Source organism: Serinus canaria, chromosome 1 (assembly GCF_022539315.1).
Source record: "Serinus canaria isolate serCan28SL12 chromosome 1, serCan2020, whole genome shotgun sequence".
In the NCBI taxonomy this organism is placed as follows: Eukaryota; Metazoa; Chordata; class Aves; order Passeriformes; family Fringillidae; genus Serinus; species Serinus canaria.
The window spans coordinates 21,031,647-21,052,430 of NC_066313.1; the positions used below are offsets into that span (position 1 = coordinate 21,031,647).

At 38.1% G+C, this 20,784-nt stretch overlaps 1 protein-coding gene and 1 long non-coding RNA gene across 3 annotated transcripts in view; both read right to left on the minus strand.

The window, feature by feature from the left end:
- The window catches only part of F5 (coagulation factor V), a 34,060-nt gene extending 16,785 nt beyond the window's left edge, over positions 1–17,275 (minus strand). Inside the window, exons 1-12 of one of the 2 annotated variants that reach the window (XM_018908100.3) lie at positions 17,006–17,275; positions 13,706–13,797; positions 12,588–12,710; positions 11,312–11,524; positions 8,378–8,521; positions 7,237–7,458; positions 6,540–6,705; positions 4,675–4,852; positions 3,514–3,616; positions 2,927–3,138; positions 2,022–2,172; positions 1,134–1,346 (exon numbers count right to left, since the gene is read on the minus strand). In XM_018908100.3, coding sequence (XP_018763645.2) covers positions 1,134–1,346; positions 2,022–2,172; positions 2,927–3,138; positions 3,514–3,616; positions 4,675–4,852; positions 6,540–6,705; positions 7,237–7,458; positions 8,378–8,521; positions 11,312–11,524; positions 12,588–12,710; positions 13,706–13,797; positions 17,006–17,166 — 1,978 coding nt within the window. In that variant the 5' untranslated portion in view covers positions 17,167–17,275. Of the gene's footprint in view, positions 1–1,133; positions 1,347–2,021; positions 2,173–2,926; positions 3,139–3,513; positions 3,617–4,674; positions 4,853–6,539; positions 6,706–7,236; positions 7,459–8,377; positions 8,522–11,311; positions 11,525–12,587; positions 12,711–13,705; positions 13,798–14,246; positions 14,322–17,005 lie in introns of those variants that run through there. The other variant, XM_018908102.3, reaches the window with a different exon arrangement.
- LOC115484876 (uncharacterized) lies at positions 16,197–16,991 on the minus strand. The gene is made up of 2 exons (XR_003945600.1): positions 16,485–16,991; positions 16,197–16,399 (listed from the first exon to the last, which is right to left on the minus strand). It is a non-coding gene; the product is annotated as an uncharacterized LOC115484876 (long non-coding RNA).
- Positions 17,276–20,784: the final 3,509 nt, after the last annotated feature.

Consider the following 20,784-nt stretch of genomic DNA (forward strand, 5'->3'; position numbering starts at 1 on the left):
ACAAGGGAAGTTCTCTATTGGAAACTAGAATTTTCAGAGAAGAAAATAAAATCTGTTTCCCTAAACAACATCAAATTAAGTTATTTGCTTGTTACACCCTGCTTTTGGAACTAGTAGAAATGACAGAATAGACAGAACTAACACCCTGAGAACCAGGGTTTTTTATTAAAAAGGTCACATAAAAATCTTCCTGTATTGATCAGCTTGAAGTGACCTGCACAGCTTTCCTGATTTCTAAGAACAGCAAATTTATCAAAGAAAATATGCCCTAGATGGAAAGAATAGCTTACATACCAAAATCAAGCAAATCTACAACTTTATTACTGGGGAGATTTCCATAAAGTCTTATGGAGTTCTAATGATCCTCTAGTCTTGATCCTCAAGATTTAAATATTTTTAAGTTATAAGGTCTTGATGCTGTGCAATACATAAAATATAATCTTTTTAAAAAGTAAGATATTTTAAATGGGATACTGATACTTAAACCTTGAGGGATTTTTTAGAATGATCACTCAAAGTGCACAGACTTCAATGACAAAGAATCTGTCCTTTTGGAAGTAATGCCCCTTAAACGTGGATTACATGGGTTCTGATGCCCCCTCTTCCAAGACATGATGTTAATCCTAGCTAGATATTGAGATGCATCCCACAGACCAGTGACCCAGTTCAGGGAGGCAGACTTTACTGCTGCTGAATGACCTCAAGCCTAAGTTCAGGTGTAGCCATTTTGCCCAGTAATAACCAGCAGAATTTGACAGTTTCAGCCCATTTTAGACTGCTCAGAATAGACAAGAATGTGGCAAACCTGGAAATCATACAATGGAGTCCATACCAGTTTCTGAGAAGAATCATGCCTTAAAATTATCATTACTAACCCCATATTAATTGTGAAGTGAAAAAAAACCAAATCACAAGATGACCAACAAAAAGAGCCTCAGTACAGCATACAGTTATGCTAAGTTGGTGCAGCTATCAAGACTCCGTGCACATCACTTGCACTGGGGAATGATTCAATGTTTTCTAGCACTGTGTTTATCAGAAAAGTTTTCTCTCCTATTTAGATAAGTCCTTATAGACTGGAGATTAAATAATGTTTTAGAAGAGCTGTCAAACACTACAGTTCCACCACTTACCACCATTGTCCATTTCCACTGTGACCGATTCTCCACTCATTGGGAAAAGGCTCAATGTATCCTCATATTTCCCTTGATACAGAAAAAAGTGTCCAGCAAGGCGAACAGAGACAATTTCATCATGGGTGCCAACACTGAAAAAGTGCCACTGAACCACAGTATCTCGGCAAAATCCAAGGATTTCACTGCTGTCAGACACATAGCCATTTATTGCTAAAAGGAAAGCAAAGTAAAAGAGGTTGCAGTATTTTTGTTTTAAAACTTCCTCTTCTTTGATGTCAGTGCACTGGATTCAAGTTTGCACTGGAAAGAGACTGGCACAGGGCTGAAACCGTGATAATTTCCATTTCTGAAAATATTATCTCTAAGGCAGCAGAGTGCTGCATCAAAATTTAGTTAACCCTTGTCTTTGCTTCAGGGTCCAGAGCCAGCCTAGCTACTAGTGGCAAGGCATGGGTAGGCCTTTTCCCCCTGGCAGCTAGCAATAAAACACGGGAAAATGGCCTCAAGCTGCACCAGAACAGGTTCAGGTTGAATATTAGGAAAAATTTCTTTACTGAGTGGATAACCATTGTAACAGGCTCCCAAAGGAAGTGGCAGAGTCATCATCTCTGGGAGTGTTCAAAAAACAAGTGAACGTGGCACTTTGCAATATGTTTTAGTGGGCATGCTGGTATTAGGTGAGAGACTGGACTTGATCTTGGAGGTGTTTTCCAACCTTTCTAATTCTCTGATATTTCCTATTTCTGTCCAGTGCCACCTGGCACAGTTAGAAGTTCACTGACTCTCTGGAGGATTCCCCAGTCACACATACTCTGAGAACAAGCAATTACTGACTGCTCAGGTTCATGTAAGCTTTCCTATTATTCATCTCAGTATTCCACTCACTATGCATTATGTTCGAGTTATAGAACTTGGGATCATCCCTTTTAACAGTGGCTGGGTTGCTGCAGTACTTCTTGATGTTATCCTCTAGGTACCAGCTCTTATTTTCATCAAACACAGCAAACACTGCCTGCTGCTCCTCATCTGCCTTTTTCTGAAAGACAATCAACACAGCAGTTACATTTTATCAGCAGACACACATATTAAGAACCCAATCCTTCAATCTCTTTCTTACTATGTAAGCAACATAAGCTTCATCAGAGTCCTGGTAAGTGTTATCCAAAGGTTATGTGGAAGGCAGTAGAGGCTCCAGACTTCAATCCTACTGCTGCAACCAACCTGCAGTGGAATGCTGAGCAAGCCTCAAGCACTGGTGATACACAGATGGTTTATGACTAGGCTCTCTGTAACAGAACCAGATTTCTGGTTTGACCTGACAAAGCTTCTGACGTTTTTTTCTCTCAAGTGATCCTTAAGTCTTTGCCAAGCAAGATTTCAGTAACTGGTAAAGGGAAGCCCTCTCCCAGAACTCTCCCATACTGTTTTGGTTGCTCTAGATTCATTGTGCCTGAGATTGTCAGATGCTGTGGAGCTGTCTCTGTTACAGAAAGGAATCAGGTAAGATAAGAATATCTTCAGAGTACAAAAATGTAATAACAGCAGGAAAATTTATTATCAAGTCTAGAAATAGACTTTAAAGTCAGGCTGACCTTTTCTTGACCTTTCTTTGAGCTTGATAAGAAACAGAGAACATAATTCCTTTACTGCTGCGGACAGTTAGAGGACTGTTTCCTCAGGAGCCTATTGGTTTAACTGCTCTCCACAGAACAGTTCTCTAAGGGAAGTAAAACTAAATTCAATGTAGAATAAATAGCATTATTTGAGCAAAATCTGCCCAAACAAGTTACCTGCACACCCTTTTGAGTCAGTGCTTCACTTTTACAAATCAGAAGTGGGCCAATCAGTCCAGAGGCTATATCTCTCTCAATATTTACAGCACTGTGATACAGCCTTGTAATACATTGTGCATCCTGTGCAGTGGGTTGATCTGTTTTAGCAATTTTCCACTCATAAGTGTACGTATTCCCTGGTTCAACTCCTCTACTCTGGGTGCCATTGCCTACGGAAAAACAAGAACAGTAATGATACAAACTCAGAGCCAAATCTTAGTATCAACCTGCACCTTCTAATGACATTGGTGTAGTTTGGCCATTGAAAGCTACCTTGAGATAACTGAAATTCAGCAAGAACTTTTGTCTCTCTAAAATCACAAACAAGAACAGAAAACTAATACAACAAATAGACGGTATTTGTCTCTGCTTTGCACATAATACCTTGGTTTCTCTATAAGACAACACAACAGGTAAGCAGAGGCAGAGAACAGAACTGAGGTCTCCCAGTCATGCACATTCCCAGCCACAGCACCTCCTTCAAAGCAACAAAACCATCCATAACAGTTAGTGATGTGCAAAAACATATTTCACAAATTTTTTACTTGTGGGATCCAGAGGATAATCAGCTCCTTCTGCATTCTTTGCAAGTGTCACTCCATGGAAATAAATGCTGTAGGGTCGACTGGCCTTATTTTTGAATACAATCTATATTAATAGGTAAATGAAAAAAAAATTAGGATTCAACAAATCCTTGTCTGAATACATAATGAAGTTACCACTACAGTAGAATTTGCCTGGCTTTAGCCCAGAAAGTGCCAGAAAGCCAAAAGGGTGTCTTAAGTATTGTTTGATATATAAACCCAAAGAATAAATGCTGTTACCATTCTGTTGGACTTTGTAGACCCCACTGAGTGAAATTCAGCTGCTTACAGCTGGGCTGTGGAAGGTCTAAAAAGAGCACTTGATCTTCTAGCTGCTAGGCACACACTGTCTCTGGATATATGAAGTTACTGACTGAAGTTCTTAAAATCTTCAATATGGGAGAAAAAAAATTTCAAACCAAAGCTTGTCCCAGTTTCTAAAACCCAGAGGGGATATGTATGGAAAAGGCAAATTATTCTGCCTATTCTTGACAAAATCAGGATTAAAAGAAAAAAAATAGAAAAAGAGAAAAGAAAAAAAGGACCATGCTAAGCTCAAATTCAGAGCCACAGAGTCATGGTGGAAATTGACAGAAGTTAAAGGTTATGCAACTTTGTGATGCATCATTAAATGACAACAAAAAGATAAGTGGCAGCACAAGCTTGTAATGAAAATATTTTGTAGTTTCATGGTATAACCTCATGAAATAACATTTGATTATGGAAACTGATTACCTTTGTCTAAAACAGCCAGAAAAAAATATCAGCATAAGAAACAAGAGGCTCATGAAGTTCAGCCTCACATACAAATCCCCTAGAAAGTCCACCCAGGTCTAGGGCTTTTTTCCCATTTTGGACCAGTGTCAACATATATTTTACAGAGTGTGACTGAAGCATGTTTATGTTGTAAAATAAAGCACAATTATGGAAACTATAGAAGGAACACTGAAAAAATGCAAGCTAAACACTGTTACTTGTGATCATATCTTTTAACAGGGCCAATATTTGGAACATTAGCCATATTATTTAAAAGACAACAAAAATCAAACTATTTCCTTTGTATCTCTGCCTCAATGTAAAGCATATTCTAGTATAAATAATCTCTGTATTTGTGTTACTTACTCTGACTTTATCATTGATTTGAGCTCTGATAATAGGGCCCAAGATTCCAGTTTCCTTGGGACGAGGATTTTCCAGACGTTTAGTGAAGCTGGCATCAGTATATTGCGTAAAAATAGCCTTTTTATACCTTTTACCTATGAGATTGGAGAAGTTGTCCAAGTGTTGTGATTTATAGTGTCTTCAACATAAAGGAAAAGAAAAATGATTAATAAAACTTGAATAGTAGCATCTGTTAAAATACAAAATTAGTATTCAAGCAACTGGTAGAAATCACACTGCTTGAAAAAAAAATCCAAACCCTAAACTAACCTAATGCTTTTCACCCAAAATTCTAACCTAAATTAGGCAAGAAGAATCTTAGACTATTACTTGTATTTTGGCATTATATATGACCAATTAATATCAAAATTCACATTTAACTTAACAATGTACATACAAGTATGAAGCAAACTGAAGCAGCAGGTACACGTCCAAGATAAGATAGAAATCAACTGTTCTCCTTTTTCAAAGGCCTAAAGGCCTAGTTGAGCATGGAGGAAAAAACCCAATTAGCTCACAGTAGCAAAGACTCCAGGAGAAATAGGAACAGAATTTTAATCCCAGTCAGGCACTATAGAGTAAGTAGTGTTATACTGAGGTTTCAAACTTTTTTTTTTGCTGTCATTCACACTTCAAAAAAGGTTACTGAAAAGGGATAAATGCAGTTTTGAACAAAGGAGGAAAAATCACAGCACTGAGATGGTAAAGTAAGGCAGTGTGGCAGGAAAGATATAAAAGTTTGTTCTGTGCAGTTCAAGAGCACATAAGGGAAGCAAATCATGCCAAAGGAGAAGGAGTTGTGCAAACACTGTATTTCTAAGGAGGCATATGAAACTGTAACCCTTACAGATTAGGCAATTTGTTTGTTCTGCTTAAATCCTTAAAGATTCTTATGAATATCATCTTGTAAAGGCTCATAAAGGCACAAATAACACTGGGGAACTGACAGATTGCAAATTTAACCCCACAGTGCACTGATAGCACTGTATACTAGGACATCATGTATGTTACAGAATTCCTTCTATTTGTCTTAAGTTGAGCAAAATAGCCCAATATGCTTATTTATTATGACTTGTATTCCATCTACGTTGGTACTATGCAGACATCATTTATAGAGAGTTCTTTCTCCTGTTCCCTAAACACTTTATTGTACTGAACTTTTAATCTCCAGAAATATTCCCTCCCTCCCTTTCTCTTCCTTTTAAGGATTGTTTATTTCACCAGAATTGATGCTGAAAAGTATTTTAGAAAATAATCTTGTATGGACAATTACTTACTTTGGACAATTCCTCAGTCATCTTGTTATTTTGGGGTCCCTGTGAGAGCATAAAGAAGGTGCCTACTGTTGGGCTTCTCAGCAAAGAAAGTCACTGGCACTGGTGAGAGTCCAGTGAAGGGCCACCATGGTGATCAGGGAGCCAGAGCACTTGGCATAGAAGCAATATTCCAGTTTCTTCAGTCAGGCAAAGACATAGCTAAGGGAGCATCTTATGTTTAAACTCAACTATCAAATTGACATTATAGAGAAAGCAGGACCACATGCTTCTCAAAGCTGCATGGTGAAGAGATGAGACACAATGGCCACAAAGTGCTACGTGAGGAAGAACATAAAGATATAAGGAAAAGCTTTCTCACTGTGAAGTTGCAAAGATGCCAAGAGAAACTGACGGGTCCCTGTACTTGGAAACAATAAAAATGCACCTGCATAAGGTCCAGTGCAACTGGATCCAGCTTTGCTGTTGGATAACAAGAGGTTCTTTCCAACCACAATTATCCTGTGATTTGATGTTAACATTCCCTATTATACTGACAAACTAGTATTTTACCTATCAAGGGTGTCTGGAATTCTTGGGGCATAATCCCAGGTAACTTCTTCTGCAGCAATGAAATAGTCCCAGGTTTTGACCATAAGACGTTCTCTATAGGAGAGACGACTCTTCTTCAACTCTTTGTCCCCACAGTCCCTTACAGTGAGGTAACCGTGCATTCCAGCTAATTGAGAGGAAACAGGACCACAGTGATTTCCCACCTGAGGAACTCTTACCACTTCAGCTGTTTTTTACCCCCAAAAGATATCTCCAGCTCTTATAAGAGAGATATTTTTCTCATTCTTTAAAACAGAATTCTGATCATTGCTGAAAGAGACCATTTTCAAATGGCAAACAGAAAATATTTAAATCACATTGAAGTACCCTTAGCTGAAAGTACTCAGTTTCTCAGGAAATGGCTGGTTTCTTACTAATTTTATAGTGGTCCTTATCTGAACAGTTCACAGAGACTTAGATGCTGGAGTATTGAATCACTGTTGCTCTGTGCTGTGGACACTGCAGTAAAGCTGCAGATAAGAACATCTTTCAGTTAACCATGCACTTCCAACAGAATGCCTGGTTCTTGGTCAGTTTCTTAGTGAAATGACAAAACCAACTGACACAGATTAACTGTACTGTTGTAAAACAGCAGAAGCCATTTGGGACATGGAGAAGAACAGCTTTACAGGTGCCTAATAACTAGAAGTTTCCTTGCCTTGCAGGTGCTTTTGGACAAGAGAAGATATGAGCCACCTTCCTTCCTCAGTCACTGTCATGTTTACGGTGGTTGAGGCTCCTCCCACCAAGTTAACAGCAGAAACCCGTCGATGTTTTTGCTCCATGGACTGGCCATTGATGTGAATGGAGAAGATTTCTGGCTTGGAACTCATTCCTATCAAGTGCCAGCTAATGTTGTCATATGCACAAGCCTCTAAATCTGAAAGAGACATGAGATTAGGGTTCAGAATACAGGCAAATAATGCAAGTTCCCCATGCACCCTAGGTTTGAAGTGAGTCTTCACTGAAAACACTAAAAAAATTGCTGCGATGAATGTTTGCAGCAAGAGGAAGTTTCAGAAGCGTGTAAATGGAACAGATACCAAAATCATGTGTCAGTGGAAGACAGATCTTTAAATCTTACTTGCAAGTGACAAACTGACTCACAACAAGCTGGCAAAAAATGGAAAAAAACCCAGTGCCTTCTTTGAGAAAGCCGACCTGTCCTTGTTTGGGGAGTGAGAAGAAAACAAGGCAGGGAATGCAAAGAACAAAGCAAGGATCGAAGCTAAAGATTGATGTGGTACCTAGTGACAGTAACTACTTTCTTCAATATTTCCTTAAAAAAATTCCCACTTAAGACAACTTTTGTATTTGCTCAATGGATGGGAGAGAGATATTAAAGTTTTTTCTTAGGAAAACAAGAGAAAAGCCCCACTACCATCTTCCTAGTCTTTTCACTTAATTGTTTTCTAATGACAACGGACTTTCCACTTTCAGGAAGTTTCGCATCCAGTATGTTCTATATGCTGTAGAACCAACAATTCACTTAAATCACTCTTTCACCACCAGCTTGTTTAAAAAGTGAGGAGCTTATTAAAATTTTTTTTTAAGTTAGTAATCCTTTTCTTCAAGCAGAAGTCTTCTTAGAGGTAATCTCATTGTTCCTATCAGCAATCTGGTGTTACTTCCTTTCAGCAGCACAGTTTTTCTTCCAGAATTTAGATGCTCACAGACACATTCTAAAAAAGGCTGTATCCCTTTTCTCCACATTCCCATTCTTGTGCATAAAAAGCAACTAAAGGTAATATTCAGTGTTCAAAAATGTTAGTTTCATTTCATATAAGCCGGAACAGTACCTGGTAAAGTTCCATCAGTATAGCCATTAATTGTATACTTGACTGACGCTGATTTTTGCCAACTCTTGTTCTCATCAAACACACCAAACATCAGTACATATTCCCTGTCAAAATGTTTCTGTGACCCATCCTCATTTAGACTTCCTGTGAAGGAGAAACAACAGGTCTTAATTTGAAGCAGAAATAAAGCAGATTTCACATGCAGTTGCATTAATATATATTTAATGAGCTTGTTTCACCTGTTAGCATGTACTGGCTGAGCCTGATCAAAACAAAGCCTTAAGAATGCTCATAATGTGATTTTATTTCTGGAAGTACTTTTGGATTAGGTAACCACAAATCAAAAGTCTGAAGTATTCCAGAGAAGATAAACATCATGCAATGAATCGTCTCAGACAATTTCTGGCAATCTGTTGCAGAGATCACCTTAAAGAAGGGGAGCGTCAAATGCCTTCAGTTCACAATCAGCTGCTGCCCTCTCTTTTCAGACTGTGTGACAAGAAGAGAGATGGCAGAGTCACCAGCAGTGTGAACAGCACTTTTTCAAGCACTGAGGTCATCAGCACCTTTAAAAAGCTTAAAACCAACCACTCAGCAAACGTTTACACACAAAAGACTTCAACAGACACTGGATCAGTTACAAGAAACTGTCCTGGGTGGTTTTGTGATACAGATGCAATTTTTGTCAAGAAGTAGAATACATTCTGGACATGCCACACAGAACTGGTGTGATTTTTACTGATTCTTTCTGTAGATTGCTCACATCAAAAACTTCCACTTGCTACTTTCAAAACATAATCCGGTGCCTCTGGATTGCAAGAATGAAAAATTTGCAACCTTATTGATTATTCTACCTAGGAAAAGCGCAGTAGAAGAAACTATCCTTAATACTTTTTTTTATTTATGGGAAGCTACTAAGTTCTGGTTTTCTTCACAAAAGAAGCCTCAGTTTAACAGAGGAATTTATCTACTTGCCACACAAAGAACATTCAGGCAGCGCTTTAACTCAAAAGTCCACTTTTTATAACCTTAACCACCTCTTAAATGTGTCAGACTGTGGGGAGCTGACCCCAACCAGCAGCCAAACACCCACTTCAATGCCTTCCCATCCCCAATGTGACAGGAGAGAGAACAGAAGGAACAAAAATGAGAAAATTCATGGGTCAAGAAAGATGGTTCACAGGTGAAGAAAAGAGGGAAAACAACAACCAACACAGAAAAAAATCACTCATCATCTCCCACAAGCTGACTGATCAGTATCTCAAAAACTATCATCTTGGAAGTCAACACTCCTCATTCTCCCCACACTGTTGTTTCCTCCTCTGCCTCTATTTTTTATTGTAGAATGATGTTAATGGTAGAAAATAACCCTTTGGCCAATCTGTTTCATCTGTCCAGATGGGTCTTCTCCCAACCTCTTGTCCACCCCAAACCCACCTTTTGGGGAGGTCTGAGCAGGAAAAAGAGAAAGCTTTGACAGTGTGCAAGCACTGCTCAGCAACAGCTCAAACATGGATGAGGGTATTATTGATGCTATTAAGCCACAAATCCAAAACACAGCACCATATGAGCTGCTGTGAAGAAACTGAACTCCATGCCTGGCAGTCCAAATACACAGATACATTGCACATTTACCAGACATAGTGCCCAGTCAAAAATCTGTGTACAGAAATCTTAAAAATACGCATAGCGCGCTGTTTGTCTTTGTTCTAGCCAGAAACATACACACGAATTTTCTTGAATGCAGTGGTCACACCAGTCCATCTCAAATTCATGTCCTACTCAAGCCCAAAATGCATGAATTTGAGAAGCCAGAGAAGGAAGTAGTTTCAAAGTATTTGCCCAGATTAGCTGAACCAGTATGCCATAAAATATGCATATACGCAGAAACCCAAAGAAAGAAAACCCAAGAAAAATCAGGAAAATAACAAGTCCTAGATAATACTAAAAGCACCAATCATAAAAAAATTTAGGAGGAACATAATTAATACTAATGCAACTCCTTTGAGGTGATAAGAGTAGGTGTGTTCTGCATTAAAATGGGTATCTATGGGTGAAGAGACTGTCCTTGTGCAACCCACACGGAACCAGTGTTCTGTTTACTTTCAGGAAACCTTTGAGGTCCAAGTCCATGCAGTTTAGTCTACACAAATTTTTGACTCAAACTAAATCAGGCTAAATAACTCACAGCATGTTTACCACAAGAAGGATATATAATTTGGAAAAAACTTGGATTTAAGGGACCAGTAAGTAGTTTAGGTACTTTACACAGCGGCATGTTGTTTCAGTCATCCCTCAAACCAGGGAGATGTATCTAGCAGCTATTTACAAGTGCTACAAGACACCAGTTATTAGTGGAAATGGAATTCAATGGTTCAGACTGCTAAAATCCAAAGTCTCTGATCACATGCAAAAACAATTTTAAGACTTAAAATCTGTTCAAATTTGGCCATGTCTTCAAATGACTAGCAAAAGACACACTGCTCTGCAATTTTAAAGCCAGGTTACAGAAGAAAGAGTGGTCCAGGTTCTTGATCAGACAGCCTTTAAAAGACAATGGGTAAAACAATTATTTCCTACCTTATTCTCTCAAATGGCCAAACCATTTTGAACGAAGTTTTAGAAAATATTTATTCTTAGACAGGACATTTGAGGTCATATATTTAGCAGTTAAGCAACTGCAGATGCAACCAGTGCAGGCAAATATATCTATATAATGATGTTTTCTGCCCATTCTATAATAATAGGATGTAACTGCATGAAAGCTGGCATTTAAAAACTCTAACATCTAAAAGAATGATGCTAAAAACCATTCATTTTACACTGCACATAAAGATGTGAAAAAGAAAATATCATCTCTCATTATCATACATTATCATCTTTGTTAGAAATGAAAATATATTACCTTATAGTAGTCTTACAGCATTTAATTACCTTTCTTACAGATCAGCAATGCTCCAACCAGACCAGAGTTAAAATCCATTGCCATGTTCTCATGAGAATAGTAAGCATAAGTAAGACAAGGAAGGTCAGCTTCTCTCGGACCAACTTCTTCTGGTATGTCCCACACATATGTGTAGAGCTGGCCTGGAAGTACAGCATCATCTCGTTTTTCTGCAGGTGTTGTTCTGTCATCATACAGGGAGCCTGCCAAGAAAAGAGTCAGTAGGGTGGCATGAAGAAAAAGAGCAATTAAAATGCTTGGAATATCTTCCTACAATCAGCTCCAAAAACTTGGCTTCATCTTGCTTTTATAATACTTCAGCTCCAAAGAGATAACTCATGATCCCACTTACACATTGCTGAGAGTAGCATGAGGAGAGTAGCTAATTCACCACTATCCTGTTTCTTACAGATTAAAGATTTCCTAGAAGTATTATCACTGCCAAAAGCTTGGGCTCATCATCAGTCTGAGTAGGGTTAGGATGGGAAGAAGCTTCAGCCTCTGCTCACTGATGCTCTGCAGAGGAATGCTGCCCACTCTGTCACCTTTTAACTATCTCTCAAAGCCACTGCATGAGCTGGCACTGCCTTGCTGCCTTAGGCCTTTTGTATACTGCACATCCACATATGGAGGCAGTAATGGCTTGAGTCTGTGCCTGCCATATGCAACAGATCTGCAATATGACACAGAGGAGACAGAGAATTGAAATCTGGAGTGCAAAAGGTACACTAATTAATATGACAGTCAAACTGCCCATCCCTTCCAATGAGATGTTCTGTTCAACTCCATGAGATGGAGCTGCAAAACTCCTTTTGCATCCACACAACAACCAGCCTTGCATAAATTTGTAAACTGCGGGTCAAAGCTCTGGCTCAGCAACCATGGCAGGGCAATCCAGGAAGCATGAGCAACCAAACTCACTTCGTACTGGTACTTTTATTTTACTGTCCATTTGGTCATAGTTTATCATCTCTTTTTGCTGGTCTCATGAAGGTGTGGAGCAAAGCACCACAAAGCTGAGCATTAAATTCTGAGTATCAGAACAGCATGATCAGCACTGTTAGGAAACTGTGCTCATGACACTCACATTCCTACTGTTACAGTGATGAACAAGAAAGGAGCTAACAATGGAGGTGAAGGTGCAATCCAGGATCAATAGATATTTGTGTGACACATAGCTTCACACATTGATCTGGATCCCTGCCAACATTTCATGCAGTAATCTACAAGCAAATGAGCAAAACATGGGGTTTCTAGAGTACTTACCTTCTTCACTTTTGCTGTAAACTAGGCCTTGAGGATGAATGCTGACTGGCTTGTCAGCCATATTTTTAAGGTGAACCACTAAAGTATCTCCCACTTCAGCACGCAGGGTTGGTCCCAGAAGTCCTGTAGTTATTCAAGATAAAGAAAGAGGAAAATATTAATAAAACATTATGTTGAGTGAAACAAAGAATTTTCTCCCCCTTCAAAAATATTAGCTCTCAAAATACAAGTCCCAAAATTAACACAGAGAATATAATAACACTGCAATGAAGATTTACCCATAATAAGGCATAGGGGAACTTAAAGCCTATAGTGCATATTCCAAAATGTTATAAATTTTGCATCTGGCAACTAGCACTTAAAAATCACAGCAAAATAAGGGGAAAGAAGTTATTTACAGATACAGAAACTGTATCAAAAGATTCATCCTGAGGTTCATTGAAAATTTCTAGACGTCTTTCACATAAAATTTTAATTTCATTAAATAGTTTTAGAAAATAAACATTTTATAGCTTAAGAGTTTAGAGAAAGGCATTCAAACACATTACTTTAAGTAGCACTCTGAATGCCAGAAGTCACAGAACAAAGAGATCTTTCAATTCCCAAATGTTATCCAAGTAAATAATCATTTCCACACTGCAAATTTCTTGAGGCATTTCCTGCAAAAGATTTCAAGAGCTGGTATCCCTACTCCCCAAGTTGCAAAAATAAGCAATTAAAAAAGCTGCTAAGACAACTTTTGGCTTGTTAGTCTCTTTTTTTGTAAACTATTTTGAATATATTTAGTTTCAGGCCTTAAGATTCCTTCACAAGGAATTCATATTGTCATCACTGTGGCTGTGCCAAATTTAAATGCATGTGGTAAATTTCATCAGATGCTGAAAACAAAGAGAACAACTTTGTATGGTGCAACTATTTCCAGACAGCCACATCCTCTGAAAGCCCAACCTTTTTAACGCCTTTGGAAGCCTCGTTCCTGCACTTTAGAGACCTCATCCCCTGTGCCTATTTGGTTTATGTGCAAATAATGAATGCAAAAATACAAGCATGCTTAGGTTGCCACTGGCTTTAAAATAAGGAACAAACCAAAATAATCAGAACATTTCATTCCTGTTTACCTGCAAATGTATTTGCTGGTTTTTCTTTTTTAAAATCCACTTCATATTCTCTGTAAGAAATTTTCTTAAATACAGGATCTGAATGTTCCAATCTGAAACCAAAAGAGTTGCAAAAAATATTGAAAGGACAAAGATTCTCAGAGATGCCACTGCTGTTTGATGGAAATCTCAAAAAATGAATCTTGGAAATATATTTAATTGCTTGCACATTTTGCTGAAGGCAAAGCACACAGTCCAACTCTTTGTAGTGTCTTCACATATCCCTCTTACTCTATGGAATTTATGATGATCCCGAACCAGATAATATAGGGCATCAGATCATATAGGGCATCCAATATCCATACCTAGAACATTCACCAATGATTTTACAGGTGTTTTTTATGGGTCCTTTTGATTCTACAAAGGCATAAAGATGACTTTGTTTTGTCCAAGACACAGAAGATGTCTCAACCATACTTAACCTAGAAAGCATCTTACAAAACAGAGGAAAAAAACCTGAATTTATGTTTATTCAGCCCTATGTTTGAACTTTAAGACTCACCTGAAGGGTTTTAAAACAGCATTAACAGCAAGCACCTGTCACAGGAATGACTCTGAAGGCAAGCACAAAGCTGTTCTCTGACAACAACCAAAGATGTCACAGCAAGTTAGAAAAGGAGAAACACTGCAAGGTGCCCTTAGTCTTGTTACATAAACAGTTTGACACCCAGGAGACCACACAATGTTTTCTTGGAAAATATTTAGGCAAGCAGAAGGAAACCAGCTAACGACACTTCTGCAATGGAAATAATGACGAGAAGAGGGCTGAAAGTGTAACAGCCCTTCATATTTATTGGTTGATTTACTATAGTATGTATGATGACTGAATTCAATAGTAATTCCACTTGCTCTCTTTGTAATGCACTTTCAGGCACATTTGACAGTGAGGAGCTGATGGGCTGCTCAAGCATGGGGAGGCTGAGCAGAGAGAACCCACTTCAGTGACATCCCAAGTCCATAAGGGGGAGATCCTTTTGGAAGAGATCTCTTGTAAATTCCTCTGCACCCCTCTCTCACCACAGCAGAGTCAGGCAGAAGCAACTGGTGTTTCAATTAATTCCCCCCGATAAAATTTAATCAATTAATTCCCACCATGATAAAATTTTGTATAACTCTTTAAGGGGAAGGATGGGATCCATAACCTTCATTGGCAAGAGCTGCCCTAATGTGGCCGTGTTCATGAGAATATGCCTGTAAGACTGTAGGGCAGAAGAGGAAACTTATCAGTGCCAATTGTATAGTAAGGAGGAATAAAATAGCTAGCACACTAACACTTCAGAAACATCACACTATGCAAGCAGGTCTAGTTACAGAACTTCCAGGAATTGCAGCAACACTGTAAGATTCATAATTTATATGAATGATAATATATATGATAATACATATGCGCTTCATGCTGAAGTGCCTTATAAATAAATAGCACTTGTACATAGTAACAAACCTCCGCAAAGATAAAACTGACACTCAGAGAAATAAGGCGCCCTTTTCTAGTTAAAATTAAGGAAAAGCTCAGGAAGAATCCAATTTCCTTTCGGCCTATCAAGTTATTTATAAATAAAAGCACCAAAGTATCAATCAGATTCTTACACTGCATATAGACATTCAGCTTCTACTGAAATCAGCACAAGTTACATACCCCAATACCTTTGGAACCCAAGCCATCAAGCCATTAACTCTTCCTCAGTAAGTATATTTGTGTTGTGAGGTCTTTTGTTTTTCTGGGGTTTTTTTTGGTTTTCTTTGGTTTTTTTTTAAGTTTGTAGTTTTTTTGGGTTTTGTTTGCTTGTTTATTTTGGGTTTTTATAAGCTCTATAAAATTCATTAGACCCATGTGGGATGTTACTGGCTCTAAATAGTTAGGCAAGGTAACCCAATAGACACTGCATATAAAATACTGCTAGGTTATCTCAGAGAACTTCAGCTGAGGTTTTAGAAAGTCTTGTGAGTCTCTACTGGATGAAAACACTCCATCTGCAAAAAAAAAAAAAAAGTAAGCATCAACTGCAATGTTGATGCTTACACTGATGCACCCAGTGTAGAAGAGAATGAAGTTTTAACTGGTAAATGCATATGTCCAGGTCAATACTTAAATGGCAGCTGGCTTCATGTTCCTGTCATTAAATCCTATATTCTTCTGTCTTGCCAGTTTGACATTATGCTTATACCAGCTCTATAAACTTTCAAGGAGGTTTTAAAATCACAGGAACTTTGCTATAATTAGATCTTGGGAAACTAAAAGTTAGAAAGTCGTAATCTGAACTGGAAGTATCTTTTCCATATTATCCTGAAATGCAATACATGTTTAGGGGAAAAAAAAACCCACCAAAAAAACCCAAAAACCCAAAAAACAAACAAACAAACCAAAAAACCAAACCCAAACAAATCATCCACCTATATATATATATATAAAAGGAGCAGTATAAAAAAACCCCATTTAATGTAAGAGGACAAGTAATTTTTATCTAACTTTAATGTTTCATTTTTAGTAGTTCCCTCCCATATTTAAACACAACTTGAAATTACATCAAAGTTCTGAAATCTGTAGCATTGCACTTGCAGTGTTTATAATCCTAAGGACAGTAGTAGCAATAAAAACAACAAATTTTATATTCTGGATTGGTGGATGCAGGTAGACTGGCCACTGTGCAATGCTATCTGAAAAAAAAAATAAAAATCAGTATTTTCACTTAATAAAGCAGAGAAATGCTTCATCTTACCACCTTTACTCATCAGAACGTACATTTCATAAAAGTCCTGAACAACTCAGAAATGGTACAACTAGTTCCAAAGTTCATCTGGCTCTGATTTAAGTGAAAGTGATAGCATCAAAACTGGAACAAAATTATTCCTTCAGCAAATTCTAAAGTCCTAAAGTTTTTGAGATCTTACCAAACCATGGCTCAACTTAATATTGCTCAACATCCATGTACCTAAAATAAATACATTAAAAAACCCTAAGCAGCCAACATTAAGCTATGCAAAAATGAAAAAAGCAAGTCTTGGAGCTTATTTAACAGAAGTGCTCTGAAAACATAAAAATAATTCTATCCTCTAATGCAGCAAATAAAAAGGAGCTTTTAATATGTCACTGGCTGTAGTTCAGATCATGCTGTTTCAGGTCAACCAAGTTCCTCTGAAATCAACAGACTGTGCTTTAAAGTCCTCCTGATCTCTGCAATTCCACAAGAGATGACAGACAAAACCCACTTTTCAGCCTCAAGGGAGGACTAATTTCATCCTTCTTATCCTGTACTTTGTTACCTGGACTTTTCCTCAGGTTGTGGTTTGTAGGTCCAGCTGGTAATCTGTACAGCTATATAGTGCTCTCTGACCTTCACAGCTCCTGCCACATGCTGCTCTGAGTCTGGCCACCATGAACCAAGAAGAAGCAAGAGAAAAAGCTGCAAGCAGTGCAGAGTCATGGTAGAGATGCCTGTTAAAGCTGCTCTGGAAAACAAGGCAGAAACCACTGCTTTTATTGCTGTTGTTGCTTCTAACTTCCCCTTAGAAATGAAATAATTATGATGCAACAGGGTAACAACATTTGCTATGCTCAGGTCATTGCTCTTCACCTCCGCCTCCCCTTACTAACAGGAATCCAATAGAGATAAAAAACTGTTTAAACTATCTTCCTTCCCCTCCTCCACACCACCTCCAGCAAGAGAAAAGCACCAAGGAGAAGCAGCTTCAGCCCCACTAGGTGGTTGGGTCATTGTGTACTGAGGCAGCAGGATATCAGAGGCAGAAGATAATTTAGATTACTTCAATTACAGGATGTTTGACTTACGTGGTTAGGAAGAAGGGGGGTATATTTTCTATCTTCCCAGAAAACAGAAACCCAGCACATGGATGGCACTGATGGAAATTTCCCAGGTAGATGTTACACCTCCTAAGAAATCATTCCCAGGTTAAAAGCAAAATACTGAAGGATTAGGTACGGGGAGTAGAATTGGGTGCAGAGCTAAAATCTCGTTCAGATCACCATGCACTGTATGCTCAGAACAGTAAGGCAGCTTGATTCTCACCACACTCCCAGATACCTCAGGTAATAGGTAACCAATGGGCTTCTCAGTGGCAGCTACCAGGTCAGATAGGAGACATTTAATCTAGTCTTGACTAGGGTCTGTTGGCATTTAGCAAACAAGATTAGGAAAATACCTTTTGATAAGATAATTACCAATGTCAACTGTATTACCAAAAATGTTTCCCTGCTTTTGCCAGTACTAAGAAGCTGGTCAAAACAACAGGTAAATTCCTGATCATGTTTCCCACACACTCATTTACTAGAAAAAGAAAAAATCCTATCTGTTTTTGTTGTGGCCAAAAACTGAAAACAATATTTTCAATAATGTTTTCCTAATATTTTTATGAAAAAATTACCTACACCCCCAAATCAAAATAACTCCAGTCCAGAACTAGACAAAAAGGACAACATTTCATTTTGGACTACTTCAAAAGAAAACCTGATCAATTCTAGGTTTGATATATTTTTTAAACAGCAAAATGGCCTAATTGGCAGCTTGGTTAATTCTTTCCAAACTATGGTACCATAAGGACTTGAAAGAAATAGGGGAGATGGCTCAAAAAAAAAAAAAAAAAAGATGAAGACCAACAGCTAAATGCTCACTACTAAACATCAGGATCATACTGTGCATAAACCTGAGAACAATTGTACTCATTTAGACAGCACATGACTACCAACATGGTATGTTTCTTTAAACAAATCTTCCTGTGATTCTGTTTAATGAACTAAGTGTCTGCATTAGAAATATCCATTATAAGTAGACTTCTAAGAATTTTTCCTTTTAATAAAAAGGAAAAAAAGCTAAAATATTGCAGGCTAAAAATTAATACCCAGATGACATGATTAACACCCCCTGCTTTGTGTCTGTGACCTGGGAATCATCAAAGCTGACGTCAGTTGGTTACTTCCCTTTTATCCATTTTGAGGAATTTGGGAGTTGTATTTTTGAAATTTCTTAGTCAACGAATTATGCAGCATTACTCTAAAGGCAATAATTTCTTTCATAAGTGTGGCTGATCATACTGATAGCTTTAAAGATCAGAATCAAATTGAAATAGAGATACTTTCCATTAAGCTACACTGACTACCATTTGTTACCCTGCTTTAATCCTTTAAGAACAAGAAATCCAATATTGGCTGCTTCCTTATTTTCTCCTCACATTTTAAGTATCAATGTAACACTGACTTGTCTGAAATCATCTGAACAAGCCTTAGGTTTTTTTCTTTTTTCTTTTATTTAAGCTATTCCATCACATCACATCTTCTAGGTTTTATGAAGTTTCAGTGCTCTGAAAATCATTATTAATAATCCAAAGATTTTGCTCCCTCCCACCTGATCATTAATTCCTAATATTTGCAATTATATCCTGTCTGACATTGTGAAAGTCTAATACATATATATAATTTTTTAAAAAACAGTATTGGTTGCCTGCAAGCTATTACTATTAGTCCATCACAAGTGACTACAGAATAGATTCTTTCAGGCTGGAATCTTCCAAGACAATGCAAGTTTATTGGTTATTCATATTTTTAGCTGTGATCTTTTTTTTCTACTTCACAACAATGCACATGCTGCAAACTTCATATTTTATCCTCCTTGCTTATTGACATGGTCAAGTGTAAATTACAAGTCAACAACACAAAAAAATCATGTGGTCAAAAGCCATGCATGCAGAATGTGGGTCCAGTGCAGGCTGGCACAACAATCTCTGCAGCACAATGAACAAGGCTATTCCCAAAATAAAGCACAACCTTTGGGACGTACTGATTCTGAAATGCCAAATGAAAATCAGGCATGGAAAGAGAAGCCTAAGCAATATCTTTTAACACTACGAGCAGGCCTGCATCTTCCAACTGGGCAAGATTATTGTCTATTCTGACACCCAATAATTATGGTCCTGATTTCTTGTAATGCTATATGTGAAAACATACCAAGGGTATACTTGCAGTTCTGCTCTAAAAGCTGACCAGTAAAATTAACTGGCAGTGCCAGTTTTCCACGCAGGCTGGGTGAAATAGCTGATTCTGAACAATGACAAACAGATCTTTATAAAGAGATGTAAAGTGGTGATATGTAACTTGCTGCAAATAACAAATTAGGATCCACAACAAACTTGTTTCTACTTCATCAAAAAAATTACCCTAAGTGTCAGCAGGCAGGCAGGCAGTCATATCCTGATGCCTGCCATCAGCTTTTACAACTGAAGACAGACAGGGAGCTAGTACAGAGAAGAAAAAGTTATGCAACAATTGTGGAATTGCTCGCTAAAAGTGCCCTAAGAGAGATCTCTCTCTCATTCAAACACACCAATCAATGCACAGTGGCCCAGCAGCATACTTGGTTTCGTGCAGGGTGAACAGGCTTCATGGGCAAACAAGGAGTTAATTATTGAATCGGCAGTGAACACGTGGTTCTGAAGCAGGTAAAAGACAGAAGGGGCACTTACCAAATCTGCCAGGCACTAATGAGAACAGAGGCTACCAGCCGAATAGCTTCACTTCTCCAAGTGGGTGCTAAAGCCAAGAAAGGTTAACCTGTGAAAGAGCTCAGTTTAGAAGCCAAAAGTTGATGTGCTATGCCAAAAAACATATAAGCAGGCAAAAAGAAAAGATGGAAGAGAAATGAAGGCTTTCTTTCAGAGAACAAGTCACACAAAAGAAGATGTAGGTCTCTTGAAGACAGCCCACACAAGAACACGTTGTGTACACTGTTAAAAGTAGGCAGCCTGTGTGACTTCTGTGGTCATAAACAAACTAAAAGACAGTAAGAATGTAGAAGGGCATTTCAGTTTGCCTTGGCACTTCAGAAGTGCTTCAGAAGACAAATAATCATGTTAAATTAAACCTAAATTGATTAATATTTTTAAATTGTATTTCTCCTTAGCAGAAAAGCAAATGTCCCTCGTTAGAACTGGGTGTTTCTCCAGTTGATGTTTACCAAAACAAATTATTTAGCAGGACTGTAAACTATTTGTACAGAGATGCTGAATTCAGTAATGTTACAGGAAAAAAAAAT